Source organism: Patiria miniata, unplaced genomic scaffold (genome assembly GCF_015706575.1).
Source record: "Patiria miniata isolate m_02_andy unplaced genomic scaffold, ASM1570657v1 HiC_scaffold_6, whole genome shotgun sequence".
Classification (NCBI taxonomy): domain Eukaryota; kingdom Metazoa; phylum Echinodermata; class Asteroidea; order Valvatida; family Asterinidae; genus Patiria; species Patiria miniata.
In genome coordinates this window covers 3,102,161-3,120,104 of record NW_024037073.1, presented here as the reverse complement: position 1 = coordinate 3,120,104, position 17,944 = coordinate 3,102,161, and the positions used below count along the sequence as shown (strand labels likewise).

Genomic DNA, 17,944 nt, shown 5'->3' with positions numbered 1-17,944 from the left:
CAAAGCAGAGGTGCTTGTGCCCAGAACAAAAAAACCCACCTTTTCAGAGTGTTGGAGACCTTTATACAGGAACAAGGGAAATTTTTGGTTGGAATAAAACATACAAGTTGAAACTGTATTAATCAACAAAAATCGAAGTTGTCAAAAGAACACTGGAATGCAAATTAAAATTCTTTCAACCAAGCATCAATGCTCACAGTCTTTGGAAACTTCGGTAAAAAAATTCATTCAAAATATACATATATAAATAGCCTACATCGATTAGAATCTTTATATCTTATGTTATCATGTGTAGGAATACTGTTGGTATTAAAATAAAAAAGTAGTACTTAACCATGGAACTAAGATACGGGTTTTGATTTAGCAGTTTCTCCTTTTGGTTCGTCTCTCCTTTTATTGATATAAAGGGAATGAATGTGTAAGACAAATTTCAAATTTTAGAAAAAAAAGAAACTTTATGAATATTAAAAAGATGGAGAATAAGGCTATAGTATTCGCAGGACGTTGTGAATTTAAAAAGTGTGAATAAAATGCAACAAATTAATCATTAAAACTAATTACGGTCATATATATATATGTTCTCTTTTTACAGGGGGTGGAGAGGGGTCACATTTTCAATGAAATCTATTTTCTGGCCTAAAGTATGCTGCAAGAGGAAAATCTTTTCAGTGTACCTCCATTTCTAGCTTTTTGAAATGTGGTTATATATATTACAGATGTCATAATTACTTTTTAAATCCTTTTTTTTTAATCGTCTTTAATGACGATATGAAAACCCCACGGTTCATTCTACTTATCGAAGCTTCGCAATAACTTTAAATTCACGTTTAACTCTCCTGCTGGATGAATGTATATGTATATCACATAATTTTTTTTATATCGTGTGATGTAAGTACTACTGCATTGTAATTTAATACAAGACCCACACTAGCCTATGCTGTGATATGTGTGGGAGAATGGACGCTGACAAAGTTAAATACATGTACATGAAAAAATAACAGCATTTACATGTGTGATAAAAACGGACTGAGGATTAAAAAAAAACGTAACAGCAAGTCAAATTATTTAATCTAATAATGTTTGAATTTGTTATCCCGTGATCGAGGTAGTTGGCTGGCCGCTGGCCCGCCAGCGCTATTATTTTTTTTTCCGTACGCCTTTTTTCTGTACACATGCATATGGGCGTATTCCGAAGTACGTTGAGTTGCAAGTCAGGTTCTCGAACTTTATTTTCCCTTGAAGAAAAATCCTCCAAACCACAAAAAAGCATCCAATTGGAATCGAACTCGCACCATCGGATTTGTAATCCAATGTAGTATCCATGACACTACAGCAGTGACTCGATCGATGCGGTAGTTTTAAACATACTATTGCATTATAAGGGCCCTCCAGCGTGTGGTATGGGGGAAAAAATAGCGCGGCCCGCTATTATCATCTGGACTAGAGGGCGTTTCGCGCCATTATCTCATAAAATACCTGAGCACGTGTTCAACACGTGTATACTAAAACCCCGCTTGTCCGTGCTATTATGCGCTACAACACACTGCATACACTACCACCGGCCGCACTACTGGACCATGTAGGCCTACCACAACGTTTCCTGGCGAAGTAAAATCATAAGATTTCTCAAAATTCCCATCAAGTTTTAGAACCAGTAAACTGTTGTAATTAGAGTGACGATGAGTGGCCTAGAAATACTGGTACTGCAAACAGGAGGTAAGTACCATCATGGAACCTATAGGTTTGCACAGGACGTATGCTGCGTATCCTTTCCATGGGGCTATCCGCTGTTGTCATAATTTTAAGCCGGACACCTGGCTAGATGCCGTATGGGCACCGGGTTACCGGTAGGCCTATACCTTGGCCTATTCAGAAAAGATTGTGGGTTTTAACTAGAGAAAACGCTTCGTGCTTCGTTGTATTTCACCGTCAGCGTTTGACACTGTCATTGGAATCTGCCATACACGGCATGTAGTTCAGAACGATCGAATGAGCACCATACTTCGGCATCTAAATCACAAACGTTTACTGTTGGTGGCTCTAGAGCCCAGGTGGACTCAACTCCCTGCGACGTACGTAATGCAATGAAGACGTCGTCCAGTAGGCCCTACTTCATGTACTTGGAATATGTGCAATGAAGACGTCGTCCAACCTGGGCTAGTGGTTCCCCACACTTGTATCTAAGATGGTGGCTATGAGCACATAATAATGTTGTACAAAATGAGGATTGGGGTCTATTGGCAAGGATGTGTAATAAGTTGATCAGCCCGACTTGGAATTTAAATGTTGTCTGCCCCTTCCCTACATATGCAGGTACAATTGACAAAGATTACCCGAGGCGTATGGGAGGCTATGCCTTCGAAATCGGGGAATCTGCTTTGTGTGACATGATGCAGCGAATACAGCCAGACGTAAAGTTTGAGTTCAAAGCAGTGTGCAGGAAAGATAGTCAAGATATCGTGGATGAAGATAGGCAAGTATTTATTGAGAAGTTGAATACGTTTTGGCGGTTTAAATATAAAACGGTGAAAATAAAACGCACAGCAAGTACAGATAGGCCTAGGGATGTGCCTTTTAAAATGAAGATAAAAAAGGAGAACGATATGGGAAAATATAGGTTAAAGGCATGATTTTGTAGTTGTAGGCTCTTGCTTCGTTAAACTCGTCAGTACTATTAAAAAGAAGATGATTATGCCTATAGTTATTTAGTTTGTTTGTGTAGTTTTATTTGTGGACATAACTGTTCTTGCAGGGAGCTAATGTGGAAAACATACCAAGATGCATCACAGACGAAAATCCTCATCACTCACGGTACAGACACAATGATCGAGACAGCTGTCTACCTCGCTAAGAAGCAACTCCAACTCGAGAAGATAATCGTTATAACCGGAGCATTCCTCCCAGCAACCTTCAAGAAATCAGATGCAGAATTCAACGTCGGCGTTGCCGTGGGGGCGCTGCAGTGCCTGTCTCTGCCAGGGGTCTATGTTTCCATGAGTGGAAGGATACACCCGTGGAACGGAGTGATGCGGGACGAATTGAGCGGGAAATTTATTGCAAGAACCTGAAGAGCGGCAGAACTATAAATCAGATCGCTGAAATTGACAATTTTTGAGCTTGGTCGTCCACACCACGACTTCAAACTTGGCCAATACTTTGTGATACTTGCGTCACCGAATAGATTTTTCCTTTCGTTTGTTACATTGAACGCCATTTTGTATTATAGCAACCACAAGGACATCAATTTTAAGTCGTGGGTGGCAAGAGATTTCTCCAAAATCCGTAATAACTTCCTCATTATGTTAGGAATTTGCAAGTTTATTACGTCTTCACTCTTCAGTAGCTTGTTGGTTATTTTGTATTTCAACAATCAAGACTTACTGATGTGTTTAGAAATAACTATGTAGGCCTAGGCATATAGTTTGCATAAAAAGAAAGGTCTACAATTTTTTGTCATTTTGTTTGCCTTTAACCTCACAAAACACGGGAGAGCGTACTCAGACAGCTCTCAAGAAGTATCGATGAGTAATGAGGTGGTAAAATAAACATGCGTGAGTCGAAAATGATTCTTACCGTTTGATTTTTATATTGGTTAATTTCTATGTTTCGCCAACCATTATTTTGAAGGTAGGCATTATATTGCTAGGCGTGCGACACCGGAAAGACTACTGGACCTTAAACAAAGCAGAAATTGGTGGAACGAAGTAGTCACTCACTGGTGGGAAACACGACTATGATCCATTGAAAAACCTTGTCGACAATGTTGCGCATGGTGATCAGGAAGATTTGCCGAATTGGTGAATTCTTTCTTTGCATCCATCTCATCCGCCCTACCTCCGCTGGAAGCACCAGAGTCTCACAGTGAAGGACTAATTCCTACCAAGTACGTCCTCACAAGTTTGGCGGTCGAGAAAGCACTGAAATCGGTGAGAACACACAAGACACCTGGTCCAGATCAGATTCCCAATTGGATCTTGAAAAATCACGCATCCATGTTGGCAAGACCCGTCTGCTCCATCTTTAATGCTTCGGTGGCCCAAGCAACTCTACCAAGCATCTGTAAGGCTGCTGATGTTATCGCCATCGCGAAAACAACTCCACCTGCCTCAGTAGAGAATGACTTGCGTCCAATCTCCCTAACCGCCGTGCTAGTGAAGATTCTTGAGGGCTATGGGAGCAGTACCAGCCGCAGTTAGATCCAGTCCAGTTTGGTAACGTCCCGGGCTCATCAACTACTTGCGCTCTTATTGACCTGCTACACAACTGGTACTCTGCCACAGATCAAGCCAAGAACATGGTGCGTGTCCTTTTCCTCGACTACAGCAAGGCATTTGATAGGATCAACCATGTGATTCTCATCGACAAACTGAAATCTCGTCATGTTGATCAAGTCATCGTCAACTGGGTTACAGAGTTTCTGCGACACAGAATGCAGCGTGTTAGGATCGGCACCTGTAAATCGCAGTGGTCTGTCATCAATGGTGGAGTCCCATAGGGAACAAAACTTGGGCCATTGCTTTTCATCATGATGATGGGAGATCTTCAACCCTCCCTGCCCACAGTCAAATATGCTGATGATACAACACTGTATGAAATAGTGACAACGCCAGATGAATCCAAAATGCAGGAGTCGGTGCAGGAGGTGATTGATTAGTCCTCAGATAATGACATGCAGATTAATCCAAATAAAACTAAAGAAATGGTTATCAGTTTCCGTAAACATGTGCCGTTAATTCCCAGCATAAACATTGATGATCATAACACTGATCGTGTGAAACAAATGAACTGCTGGGGTTGAACATCAGTGATGATTTACGATGGGAAACTCATGTTAATGCTGTGTGTACAAAAATGTTGATGTTGATATTATTGATTTTTTTTGTTAAAGTGTTTTCATATCGTGTGCAGTTACCTGTGGATGCATGTGTGTTTAAATGTCTTTTAAGATGTTTTTAATCCAACCATTTTAGATGCTTTGGTTGCTAATAATAATAACAATAATAATAATAAAGACAGGACACTTTACCAGAGCGACTCGATCGCATTTAGTCAAGAGATTCTTGCCACATTTATGACACAGTTTTTAGATTGTTATTTTGAAGCCAAGACCTGCTTGTTTATCAGCCGAAGAGCTGGCAACTTCTTGTGAGAAAGGTATACGCTCTCACAAAACAAACCACGCTTGGGCAGGCCCTGGCCGCCTAGCTAGGGCCGAAATAATTGTTCAAGTTTTAAGTCAGAAAAAAAAAAGATTTCAGAGAGAAAAGCTGAGCATTTTCAAAACTGTTGTCAAATATTACTGAAATTTCAGTAACTTGCATCATTGCTCCAACATTATCTGGGGAGTCAGGTTAACGTAGCGGTACTTTCCTCGCCTTATATCGCTGTGAACCAGGTCCGAATCCTGCATGGGCGCGCGCCGGATTCGAAGGCGGGCCATCATTAGGGTTGGGTTTTTAGTCCGTACCTGATTCCGTGGGTTTTCCCCAGAATAGTTCTTCTGGGCTTTTCCACCTACTTCTAAAACTGCAATGTCTTCTAATTGTCTTCCCTCTAAGTTGGTGTGATGTTCCCCCCGGGGGACGCTTTGCCGACTTGGTATTATAATACAGATACGTACAGATACCTGTCCCGCCCCGCCCCTCCGACCCGCCCAGCCCATCTCTATCTCTGGAAGACTCTTTAACTGGCGCCCTCAATAGTCTTTGCATTGGAAGTGCATGTCTGAATGGTAACCAGACGTCTAAACATGAAGTGTTATCGGAAGTAAGACAAATGGAACCATACGAGAGATATTTCGCGCATTTTTAGTACACGTCGACTTCTGCAATCCTCCGAAATGCAAGTTGGAAGGGCGTATTTTGTTGCCTTTGTGGCCTGTTCAGTGTTCTTGACAGATGCCAAAGTCGTCCAAGTAACTGATGACAATTGGAGTATAATTCAGGAGGGAGAATGGATGGTGAAATTGTACGTACATGTTGATGTCCAAAGTTTGAAAGTGTAGTCTCTACTCTAGCTCGCCCTACGTCTACCAGTCTACCGCCCATCCGCATGTACCTGAATACCTAGCCCCACTGGTTTCGATCCAACTCGGACCCAAACCAACTCGGACCCAAGCCAACTCGGACCCATGCCAACTCGGACCCACTACCAACTCGGACCCATGCCAACTCGGACCCACTACCAACTCGGACCCACGACCAACTCGGACCCACTACCAACTCGGACCCACAACCAACTCGGACCCACTACCAACTCGGACCCATGCATGACCAACTCGGACCCATCGTTTTCAATCATTCGACATCGTTTTCAATCATTGGTAATCCTTACTTTTAGGACCCCGTTCCTATATAAGGTTACAAGACTCACCAAAACAGCTGACTAAATGACACTCAAAAGTGACATTCTGATATTTCTTGTCTTATATCTGAACAGTATGACCCTTCTTGAATATCAGCAGGTTTAATTTTGTGGAAAGAGGCTGGCAGGGCTTTGATTTATGAGGGAAATTAGGGGGTAAAACACGGCAATGCCAATGACAAACAGTAAACAGACTCAAAAACCAAGATGGCAAACTGCAAAAAAGGTAGGAAAGTCACATTTTCTTTGAAAGTGCTTTCAAAATTACAACTTTAGAACATTAATCAGAAGATAAAAGATTTCTTTAGCCTGCAAAGGCCACTTTGGTACTGGACAGTCTATTGCCAAAGTCAGTTTTGAACAGAACTTGTGAAAAATAGAGGTGTCCTAAAGATAAGGGTTACCCAATCATTCATTTCATAAAGTTTGTCCACTTCTCATCTGTTATTACAGTGATGCTGTTTAGTATAAATTTTCATTGTAATTGTAAGGTAAATTATCTCATATCTGTATTGCAGCAGTATAACATTTTTGTCGTAAAGCGCATTGAAATGCTATTTTGAAATGCGCTTTAAAAGTGTAATTAATTATTTATTATCTTTATTTGTTTCCATTAAAACATATTGCGCTTTAAAAGTTTAACCAATTATTTATTTTCATTAAAACATATTAATTGACATCGTTCACACCATCTTGCTAAATTTAACAGCAATTTATTTCGTTTTTAATCCAAACTTCAACGTAACGAGTATACAAATTATTGAAATTAAGAACAGATCTTCATAGAAAAATAAAATTGGAAAGTATGGCATTAAAACATAAACACTTTCAAACATAACATTAAACTCAATAAATATAAGTAAACATTATAAGTCAATAAATAAAATAAATAAAATATAAAAACGAAGTCTATTCTAATCTCTATTTAAAAAAACCACATAAACACCATTGCATACACTGCAAGAAAAACGAAGGTTCCATATTAAACAAAAAAGTTAAATCAAAAAATTATTAGAAGTTAAACAGATTCATAAAAAAATCCCACAAAATTCAAAGCCAGCATGTGAATTAAAAACAAACAAACAATATTACATGAAATGAAAGGCCTAAATAGTTATTTCAAATTAATAACTTCCTCACTGAGAAAAAATGCCGTGCCGCTTAAAACCACTTGTTACACGACACAAAGGCTTGCAAAAACAAACAACTTACAAGTAATTTATTTTTTACTGAAAATTATAATCCTTTGAATTTCGTTTGGAAAATAAAATCGAGATTTTGAAAAAGCACGTATATATCAAGTCGTACGAATGACATACGATATGCCTAACCTATACTATACGCTATTAATACCTCTTGGTTTAGCTTCACAGGTCACGGTTTCAAAAAGCTAAGCACGTTTAGTTTCATGACGTTCAAAACGATAAGCGTTTAGCAAAAGTATTTACTGTACGCATCACAAAATAGCGCTCCACACAGCGGCAATACAAGAAAACAACAAAACTAAAAGCCCCATTCTGCCCAATGTAATTACAGAATATCTTCACTATTATAAGCACTAACATTAAGATCACCTATAAATATAATCTCTGAAACTAATGATTGAGTCATTGTTGGGTCCGAGTTGGTCGTGCTTGGGTCCGAGTTGGTAGTGGGTCCGAGTTGTTAGTGGGTCCGAGTTGGTCGTGGGTCCGAGTTGGTTGTGGGTCCGAGTTGGTAGTGGGTCCGAGTTGGTAGTGGGTCCGAGTTGGCATGGGTCCGAGTTGGCATGGGTCCGACTTGGCATGGGTCCGACTTGGTTTGGGTCCGAGTTGACCTGATACCGCCCCACTAGTGTGGCCGTCGGTATGCTGAGCTGGTTCAGCGCAGCATACCGACGGCCACACTAGTGGGGCTACTGAATACCATGATACACAGTACATTATCATGAATGTAGGAAACGGCTTGATGCTACATGCATTACACATGATGTTACACTTACACTTAATTACTTAGTTTCACGATTGTGTAGTTATGGGCCCCTCTTTAGTTTAGTTTTGATCAGAGTCAAGGGTGTTTTTTTATCGTTCAAAAATGACCTATTCAAACTAGTAAACGTCATTGTAGTAAAGGCGTAAGCAGACGGGAAAAGTTCCGTACTCGGACGTCAATTAATCTGCTGCCAAACATATTAATTGTCACCTCACCTTGTCATTTGAACCAAGAGAAATCCAGGAAGCTGTGTAAAGGTGAAAAAAATTTATTCTAAATGTGTTTTTAGAGCTCATTTTGGATGCATACGTCGTGCTAGCTGGAGTTACCCAGCCCTGAATTTTATCATTGGGTTGTCATGTAGGGCTGGAGCTAATTTTTCACGTAACCGAGCAGCGTAAGTAGGTCCCCAAAAAAAATGCGAAAAGTTTTGGAAAATTTTCAATTTTGTCCCAGTTGCACACTAATTGCAACTGCAACTCACCCCAAACTTGCCTGGAATAACCATTACACAGGTCCTTGAAGTAAAAAACGATCCACGATGAAGATTCAGCCTACAATTGCAGTGAAAAAAGGAGGAATAACCGCTAACCTGACAACCTTGCAGGCATGGCCAGGACCGCAATTGGTTTGTGCACAAAAAAAATTATGTACAATGAATGGCGGTCGATTACCAGGCACAGAGCGGAGCGCTGTCAACTACTCGTTTTTGCCGGCTGCGCTGGCTGTTGGCGCATGACGTAACGCGGAAGCGTAACACCCGATGACTGTTTCATGCACTAATATGAGGTTTTACCACTCGCATCACAGCTTTGGTACTGGAACCGCAACCGATAGTGCATGAAACAGTCACTGGTAATCGACCGCCATTCATTGTACACAATTGTTTTTGTGCACAAACCAATTGCGGTCCTGGCCATGCCTACAAGGTTGTCAGGTTAGCGGTTATTCCTCCTTTTTTCACTGCAATTGTAGGCTGATTCTTCATCGTGGATCGTTTTTTACTTCAAGGACCTGTGTAATGGTTATTCCAGGCAAGTTTGGGGTGAGTTGCAGTTGCAATTAGTGTGCAACGGGGACAAAATTGAACATTTTCCAAAACTTTTCGCAATTTTTTTTGGGACCTGCTTACGCTGCTCGGTTACGTGAAAAATTAGCTCCAGCCCTACATGACAACCCAATGATAAAATTCAGGGCCTACATGACAACCCAATGATAAAATTCAGGGCTGGGTAACTCCAGCTAACGTCGTGCAGAACTAACTTGAAGCAGCCGGTCAAAACTGATTGTAGTGGCTGCGCTGAAAGACAGCGGTACGTTATACACGTGACATCAACAACCATGACGTCGCATGAGCCTGCCAATGATAGTGCAATACGTCATTATGAATATTTATTTTCTCATGAATATTTAGTTTATTTCAATGGATATTTCAAATACGTCCAAAGATTGATTATTGCAACAGCGATCGTGCGCGGCCTAGCGGTTAAGAGTCTCGTGTATCAAGCAAGCGTCAGAGGTTCGAATCCCAATGAAGTAACTGACTGATTAATAAATAGAAATTAAGGAAAGGAGAGGGTGAGAGTAGAGGAGGGAAAGTGGAGGAATAAAGATAAAAGATGTAACTTTTGGCGCTAGAAAATTAATTGAAAAAAGTGACGTCCGAGTACGGAATTTTTTCCAAAACAACTAGTTCTGCTTCCGATTATATGCCTCTCAAAAATAGGGTCGGTAAGTCGGAAATTTTTTTCCCCCATTTTTTTTGGTGCTGATTGAATGGGGTATTCAATTATATGTGAATTTCAGCCTGAACCTTTTTCCATTGCACTAGTATGAAAGCTTTACAAAAAATGGCCACAAAAAAGTGATTAAAACTTACCTTAATTATTGTCAAAATATTTATGGTCGATAATTCTTAAAAATAATGGAAAATTCAATTCGTGCGCACCATATGCTAGTCATGACGGGAAACTGGCCAAACACTTTCCGTACATCGCGTGGTATAAGTGTGCGTGATGCACTGTGTGGTGGACAACAAACCTTGTTTTTGAGGTAGGAAATTTAGAGGAAACACGCCGCATCGAATCACTCCAAATACGAGTAGTACGACCTTGAAATGAATTCATGAACACGAAAAATGAAAAAAAAATGTTTCAACCTAATGTCACTTTCCAAACAGCAAACAATTTTTTTTTTGCTTACCTTCAAGTTGTACCTCAGAGAGTTTACTTTCATGTGAGAACTGTAAGGAATATGTTGAAAAATACTTTAAAAGAGATTTGTCATGTTTGTAGGTGAATGTGAGGCCAACTTAGTGAAATTTTACATGTCACTGCATGTTGACAACCTCAACCGATGAGGTGGAAACATTCGGTGACATGTAAAAATTCACCAAGTTGGCCACACATTTGCCTACAAATCTCTCTTAAAGACTTTTTCAACATATTCAAGACCGGTCTTGAGACCGAGACCTGCCTAACGGGATTCTGTGCAGATAAAAAATGAAAATGTGCTGGTTACAGTGGGACAGTCCAGGGGAGATCAATGGTGACAGTTTGCACTTTGTACGACGTACTGTGAGGTAGTGTGACAAATTACTTTGCCTAGGAACTGGAGCAGTTGGGTTTTTGCCCCTTTTTTCCATTAAAATGCTGCATGATGAATGCATTTTAATAAATCAGCGAGTGGGAATTTATGGACCTTGGTCATGACGTTGCCATGTTGCATAAATTTACATAATTCTGTGCAGTTTCTGCCACGTACAAATGTTAACTACCACATTGTCGCGTCAGTGCAACAAGGTCGTATCTCGCAGAGATGAAACTTTTCCGATTTTAATCGGAAATCCAACTTTTTGAATTTTCCAACTAAAGTTCCGATTTTCTTACAATGTGTCCCACAAAATTTGATTTTGTAACGATTTTTCACAAAATGTCATTTTATTTCAATCATAATTTCGAAGAAAAGTTGATGGAAATGGCACGTTAAAATCATCGCGAACGTAGTTTTAATCTCTTTCACCAGTCGTTATTGGAGTGTTCAACGGTAGAAACGCAGGCCATAACACTGATAGGAGCCTTTTCTGGCTGGACAAAAAGTTAAACATTGACAGGTGACATGGAAAAATCAGTGTCGCACGTGCATGCATGTAAAAAGATGATATGCAACGGTACCAGCGTACAGTACGTACCGCACCATACCGTCCGCTAGCACATGGCCGGTCGGGAACGGGTAGCCTCGTGAACGATCCAGTGGATAAAATCATTATGTTGTGCGATTTTCGGAGGTTTCAGATTTAGTTGTACAAAATGCAATGCTTTAAAAATCATGATGATTATCTTGAAGATAGCGAAGAGAGCATTAGCGAAACATTTCACTGGCATTTGTTTGAAGAGAAAGATGATAATGCCTGATTTTTCCCCACGTACGAATGCAAGTGGAGTTGTGTAATCATGGACATGATTGAAGCACCATGAATGAACGGTGCCCTTGTCTTCCGGACTTTTTCCTTGACTTTAGTAAGAAGTGAACTTCTTTGTTGATGACTCCATTACTCTAACTGTAATTCAGGCGTTTTATGCAATGAAAACACTGACCTTTTCTTTTCATTGTGAAATTTTGTTTGAATCGAAAATAAAGCAGGAGTTGGTGTCCGGAAATTGGGCATGAAGTGTATTGTACATGCATGTACATATGTGTAACTGTAGCGTGGCCCAGATTTCGGACACGTATTTCTGTTCGGCCTATTTTCCGATTTTTTTGCCATATGCCAGTTTCATCTCTGATCTCGACGTCCATTGACTTTGTGTGTACATCCGGGTTATTTTAAGTGAGATACGACCTTTTGACATTCTGAAACTAGCCTTTTACATACGGCCCATTTTAGGAGATACAATCTTGTTGCACGTACACGAGGACATGATATACCGCTTTCAGTTTCCGCTTCCTATAACCCAGCTTCTGTGTAAACTCAACCCTAACATCTAGTTCAATCCTTCCCACAGCTATGCCCCCTGGTGTCCTGCCTGCAAGGCCATCGCTCCTGTCTGGACGGAGTTCTCAACACAGGATAAAGTTCTCGGCATTCAAGTGGGCGAGGTTGACGTGAGTGCCTCACCGGGATTGAGCGGTCGCTTCCTGGTCACTTCCCTGCCCACCTTCTACCAGTGAGTTGCCTGAATGCAGTGAAATTTATTGTTTAAGTCTTGGATACTGTGAAAACTTGGAATCTCAACACTAAAATTGAGAGTCCTCTAGAGACATTTTGAAAGTGGTTTTATCCATTCCAAGGAAACTGATATGTGGTGTTTTTTAAAAGCAAATCTTACAAATTAGATGTCACTTATCCTATGTACTATTTACTTGGATGTATCGTATTGCAGTTGTGGTACATTGGCCTTTGAAAAGGGCCCCTCAAGCCCCTCGTAAGAAAAATGCCTTTGAAATTCTCCCCTGCCCCCTTCGATAACAAAAACTTTGCTGAAAAAGAAGCAGAGGTATGTTGTTTAGGGGGCTTCATTTGTCATCTCGAACTTGAGGCACCTTCAAGAAACATTTCTTCCAAATCTGAATACCATTTTCTCTGTCTGGTTCAGTTAAAGTGAATCACATTTTCTTCAAGATTTCATCCCTTTGACCAAACTAGCTTGACTTGTTGGCAGAGGAACCATGGTTCGATTAGTTGTTACCAAGCAGTAACCAACCAATTTTGTTAATTTTGCTTACTCGGGTCTGACTGGGCAAGAGAATTTACATCTAGTTATGAACCAGTTTTGGACTTTAAGTGTAATTTTTCTTCTGGTTTCATTTAACCCTAACCTTCCCAAATCCTCCAAAATCCTCTTTGCAAAATTGAGGATTTTGCAGGATTGAGGCTATATGGCAAATAGGTGTGGCTGATTTTGGAGGATGCACTGTGTCAAGGTCTTGGGGCGGACTCGGACCTTGTGTTGTTTATGCTCAGCCATGCACAAAGATAGGCCTAAATGTTACTTTTAATCCTCTGCACTGCTCCAGAATGCCACTGGCTCTGTGTCAACATATTGACAGTGATTGCTGGAGGATTTTGCAGGATTGAGGCTGTATGCAATTTTCACACAGAGACAGTTAGAGGATTTTGCAGGATTGAGGTTGCACCCTATCAAAAATGCTTACGGAGTTAGGGTTTTGACAATTAATATTTGGCGTTGACTCAAGAGTCCTTATTGCCTTAAGGCAATGAAGACCCTTGAATTTTCCTGACTTGTTTTTTTTTCTGGTTTTGATTTCACTAATGTATGCTCTGTTTGGATTTCAGTGTGCGCAATGGTGAGTTCCGAGTCTACACCGGTTCCCGGGGTAAAGATGACTTTACAGGTTACATTGCACACGGACGATACGAGGAACTTACCCCAGTACCAGCATGGAAAGCCCCAAACTCAATCATGTGAGTACACAGACTGCAAAGGTTGCATTATGCTTGCCTAACGGTTTCAAAGTTGGCACAAGTATGCAGTATTCTCTTTTCAAAAGTTGGTCGAAGCCATATTGTTTCTCTTGAGTGGAACTGAATTTACAAAATAGTAGCAAATTATCATTTCATGTTATTAGCTTCAGTGATAAATGTCCGTGCTATTTCAACTTTTAAACCAGAATGTAAATTATATCAATTTACATTGCTTTCTTTTTTTCTTTTTTTCTCCAGAATGACTGTCGTCTCGCTGATATTCCAGTTGTCAATGAAAGTGAGGGTAAGTGTTCCTCCAAACAATTTATATTTGTGACTATCCCAAATATATACGTCAAGTATACAGGGTGAGACAGAATGATTCTAGACCCAAATTAAAGAAAATATTTAAAAATATGTAGCAATTGTCAAAACAAGTGCCAGTGAGATATGTTATAGGCTGGTATTTTGGACGTATTTGGTGAAAGTTTCATTTACATCCATTGTACCATTTTGAAGAAAAGCGCTAGCAAAGAACACACGCTAAAAAAGACTCTGACCACGGTTCCATGGTTCAACAAATTTATTGAAATCGCGTACTGATGTGACTGCATTGTTTGAAATGCAGTCACATCAGTATGCGATTTTAATAAATTATGGTTGCTCAACCGCAGCGCCTCTTGACCGCGAAGCGGTCGACAGGCGGCAAAGCCGCCTCCCCCGTGTAGCGCGGCGGGCGAGGCAAAGCCTGATGAATATTCATTAGGAACTTCACTGCATATTTCATAGTTCCGTGTTGTTAGTATATGGTTCTTCACTGGAAAAATAACTTACATCCTTGTCAGCATCGATAGAATTTGGTGACCTCTTGGGATATTGATATTATTAGCCCTATATGCTTTAATTCTTTCTACCAGTGAGAACTTGCTTGGGTAGGACTCGAACCCAAAACTTCCTGTTTAGAATTTAAGCTAGCCAGGATCAAATGACCATCTCAAGTTCAATATGTACGATTCAGTGTTGTGCTTTTCTCAGTACCTAGCAGTATATAATTTTTTTTAATAATTGATTTTTCGAATTCCATGACAGCACTTTCATTTACTGATGACCACAGAGTATGGTTTCCCAGCATGGAGTGTCTATGGTTTCTTTGCTGTGTGTACAGTGTCCATGGGGCTCATACTCGGCATGGTAAGTTCATTGTATAAATAACTAAGACAGTTTCCCCATTCCTATTGGTCAAGAGCCTGTCACGTGGCCGATCACGTGGTTGATAAAACATTGGCTTGCTGGTCTTGAACATTTAAAGTTTTCATGCTTTTCCTGACAACTGAGGGCACTGTTGCTGTGATGTCATTTCAGGAGGACACTGTTCAGTTTGGAGGGTTTCTGTTCAAATGGTGACCCAACACTTTGCTCACTGACAGTTGTCAGAAAAATGTGCTAATTGGACTACTATCTCGTACAGAAACAATGAATCACCAAGAAAAGAAAATGTATTACAGCAAAATATCCACAATTCTAGCAACTTTTGGTGCTGAAATAGCTGTAATATTGAGGTTTCTGTCTGGATTGACATCGCACTTTTGCTCACGAGTATGTAATTTGCAAAAAAGAACCAACCTACCCTTGAAAAAGCAAAATAAAAATTGAAAATAAGATTAAATGGGACACAAAGGTGCATTTTCAAGGATTGCAATACCAAAAATTACACTGCATGGGCCTTTTAACAAATAGAAATCAAGCCAATGCAAAAAGTATTTTTATTTTATTTTAAATATAGACATGTAACTTTGCAATAAGACAGAGATATGCCTGTAGAGATGAAAACTTTAAATTATTGTTGAATGACAAGTTTAAAAAGTGAGTTGTTGACATTTGAAGGCAGTTTGTAAATCTGTTATTCCTACTCAGATCTTGGTATTCATCACCGATTGCATCTGCCCCACTAAGCGACCGACAAGACCCCTGGAATCTGGGACCGCGCCAGAAGACGAACAAGAAGAAGAACCTATCAGCAAAACGAAAGATAAAGACGAAGACGAAGAGGAAGAAACACAGGATCAACCCACACCCGCTGCCGACGAGACAACCGACCAATCAGGGGACACCTCTCTCAGAAAACGAAAAACTGAGACGGAAACCACTGACGACAAAAACTGAGTCAGGACTCTCCCAATTTGGTTTGCTTTCTGCAGACAGGATGAAAATCATCAACTCTTCTTTTTACCTTTTTAAGAATAAAATTCAAAGTTTGGGATTCTGCTTTTTTTATTTGGTAATTTGTTTGATTTTTGGTGTGGATTTACAATTGTTTTGTTGCTTGACTTGCTCCCTGTGTGCAGCAGCGATACTGGGGCAGTGCAATAGTGTGGCAACATTAGTGAGAACATGGATTACAAATCATTTGTCACTCTGCGATTGAAGACTTGTCTTTGCTTACTTAAAGCCAATATTCTAAGCTGAAACTCTACAGTATGTCCCCAAAAATTGTCCATCTCATTATTTTAGAAATAACACAAAACCATGAAATCTATTTTGAAAATTTTGGTTTGTGCAGATACTCCTTATGCTTGGCCTCAACCCCTATGAGTTACATTTTATTTCCATCACGCCTCACTGCACAATGGTCAATTGATCACAACATTATTTGTGGACACTGGGACCAAGTTCCTTGCCTTAATCAATTTCAGTGCTGTGTCGTGTAAGCTGTGTAAAATCCTTCATGTTGTGAAAAAAAGCTGATGTGGTTTGGGATTGGAATCATTTGCCCTTGAGCATTCAACTGAGGTCTTGCCATGATGACTGATAGCCAGGCAAATGATTCCAATCCCAACTGCAGCCCTTTTCACAACATGAAGGATTTTACACAGCTTACATCACACAGCGCTGAAATTGATTAAGGCAAGGAACTTGGCCGCAGTGTCCAAAAATATTGTTGTGATCAATTGAACATTGTGAAGTGATGAGTGACTGAAATTAAATGAAACTCATAGGGGTTTAGACCAAGGGTAAGGAGGATCTTCACAATTTCAAAATTGACTTCATGGTTTTGTAGTTATTTAAAAAATAGTGAGACGAACACATTTTTTTTGGGGGGGGGGGCATACTGTGTATGGTCAAGCAGCATGTTGAAACCTAACGGTTCCAACTTCCTGCTTTGCATTACACTTGGCTGTTAATAACCATTTTTCACCACAACTGTTGGTTTTTTTTAAATCGATATGCAGAATCAGTTAATAATCAAACAGAAAAAAAAGCTGATCGTCAGTTTCTTTTCTTCATAATTAATAATACGGATTTATTCTTGTTTTTTTTTGTTTTTTGTTCTAGGGGTTTGTTTAAAAATTTAGCACCCAAGAACAGAATGTCAGGAGTGTTGAATGCAAGAATTTTAGCTGCAAATTATGAAATGAAAAAAGTAAGCATAAGCAACACATTTGTTTTTCTTTTATTTTGCATTGTTGAAAAAAAATAATAATTTGGGATCAATGAATCGTTCCATAAATTGCAAATAGAATTAAGAAAATCATCTCTTTGTTTTTTAAAGCCTTGCCAAGGGTTCAAATTTTGTTTAAATTTCATGCCTTTTTTAGCTTAGGACTTAAGATTATTTTGTCTTTTCTACCCAATATTTTACATCATAGATTTGGTTTTGCCCCAAATCCTGTATTTTATTTACAAAAACTAATCATTTTGATTGCTTTATGGGATATAACACTAGTTACACTACCATAGTGGTTCATCTAAGTTTAATTTGTCGACCTGTTCGGTTTCATTTGATATATTACATTATTTTTTTTTTGCAGTTTTCTTCAAAACGTTTCGCTGTTTTACTACATGTATATACCAAGTTGATAAAAAAATAAGGCATCTTGAGTTTGGACTCATAATTACCACAAGGCAGTGCCATATAAAAGTGTGTAAATAACAGTGTGTGTGTATTAGGGGTGGGGGAACGCCTTTAATGGTCTAAATTGAAGTCACACTTTACTGGGAATTGGTGACGTGTACCAAAGCAATAGACGATGTTGCAGTGAAGTTAGAAAAGTAACAAAGCAGATTTCTTGGAACAAAGGATGGGACTTTGCATTTAATTTGTAAATGTTCAACAAATCAATGAAGCACCATTTAAACATTTAGCCACTTTGCAAAGGCTGCCACATGCTCAAGTATACATTTGTT

General features: G+C 39.7%; 1 protein-coding gene across 2 annotated transcripts; it reads left to right on the top strand.

Moving 5' to 3' along the window:
- Positions 1-1,507: 1,507 nt before the first annotated feature.
- Positions 1,508-16,158, top strand: LOC119743096 (thioredoxin-related transmembrane protein 1-like). Of its 2 annotated transcripts, XM_038219448.1 has the most exons (7): positions 1,508-1,716; positions 2,314-2,473; positions 12,339-12,500; positions 13,631-13,759; positions 14,018-14,063; positions 14,849-14,950; positions 15,674-16,158. In XM_038219448.1, exons 1-7 carry the CDS (start codon positions 1,680-1,682, stop codon positions 15,920-15,922), a joined length of 885 nt encoding a protein of 294 aa, XP_038075376.1. In that variant the 5' UTR covers positions 1,508-1,679; the 3' UTR covers positions 15,923-16,158. The 2 variants fall into 2 exon arrangements, with proteins under 2 accessions (XP_038075376.1, XP_038075377.1); XM_038219449.1 differs by lacking the exons at positions 1,508-1,716; positions 2,314-2,473 and adding an exon at positions 5,761-5,967.
- Positions 16,159-17,944: the final 1,786 nt, after the last annotated feature.

What these genes read in the sequence shown, in the direction of transcription:
- LOC119743096 (XM_038219448.1), top strand. Translation starts at nt 1,680, where the DNA reads ATGAGTGGCCTAGAAATACTGGTACTGCAAACAGGAG. An exon ending in TCCCTGCCCACCTTCTACCA is followed by an intron (nt 12,501 to 13,630) that starts GTGAGTTGCCTG and finishes TTTGGATTTCAG; the next exon opens with TGTGCGCAATGGTGAGTTCC. An exon ending in AGTTGTCAATGAAAGTGAGG is followed by an intron (nt 14,064 to 14,848) that starts GTAAGTGTTCCT and finishes ATTCCATGACAG; the next exon opens with CACTTTCATTTACTGATGAC.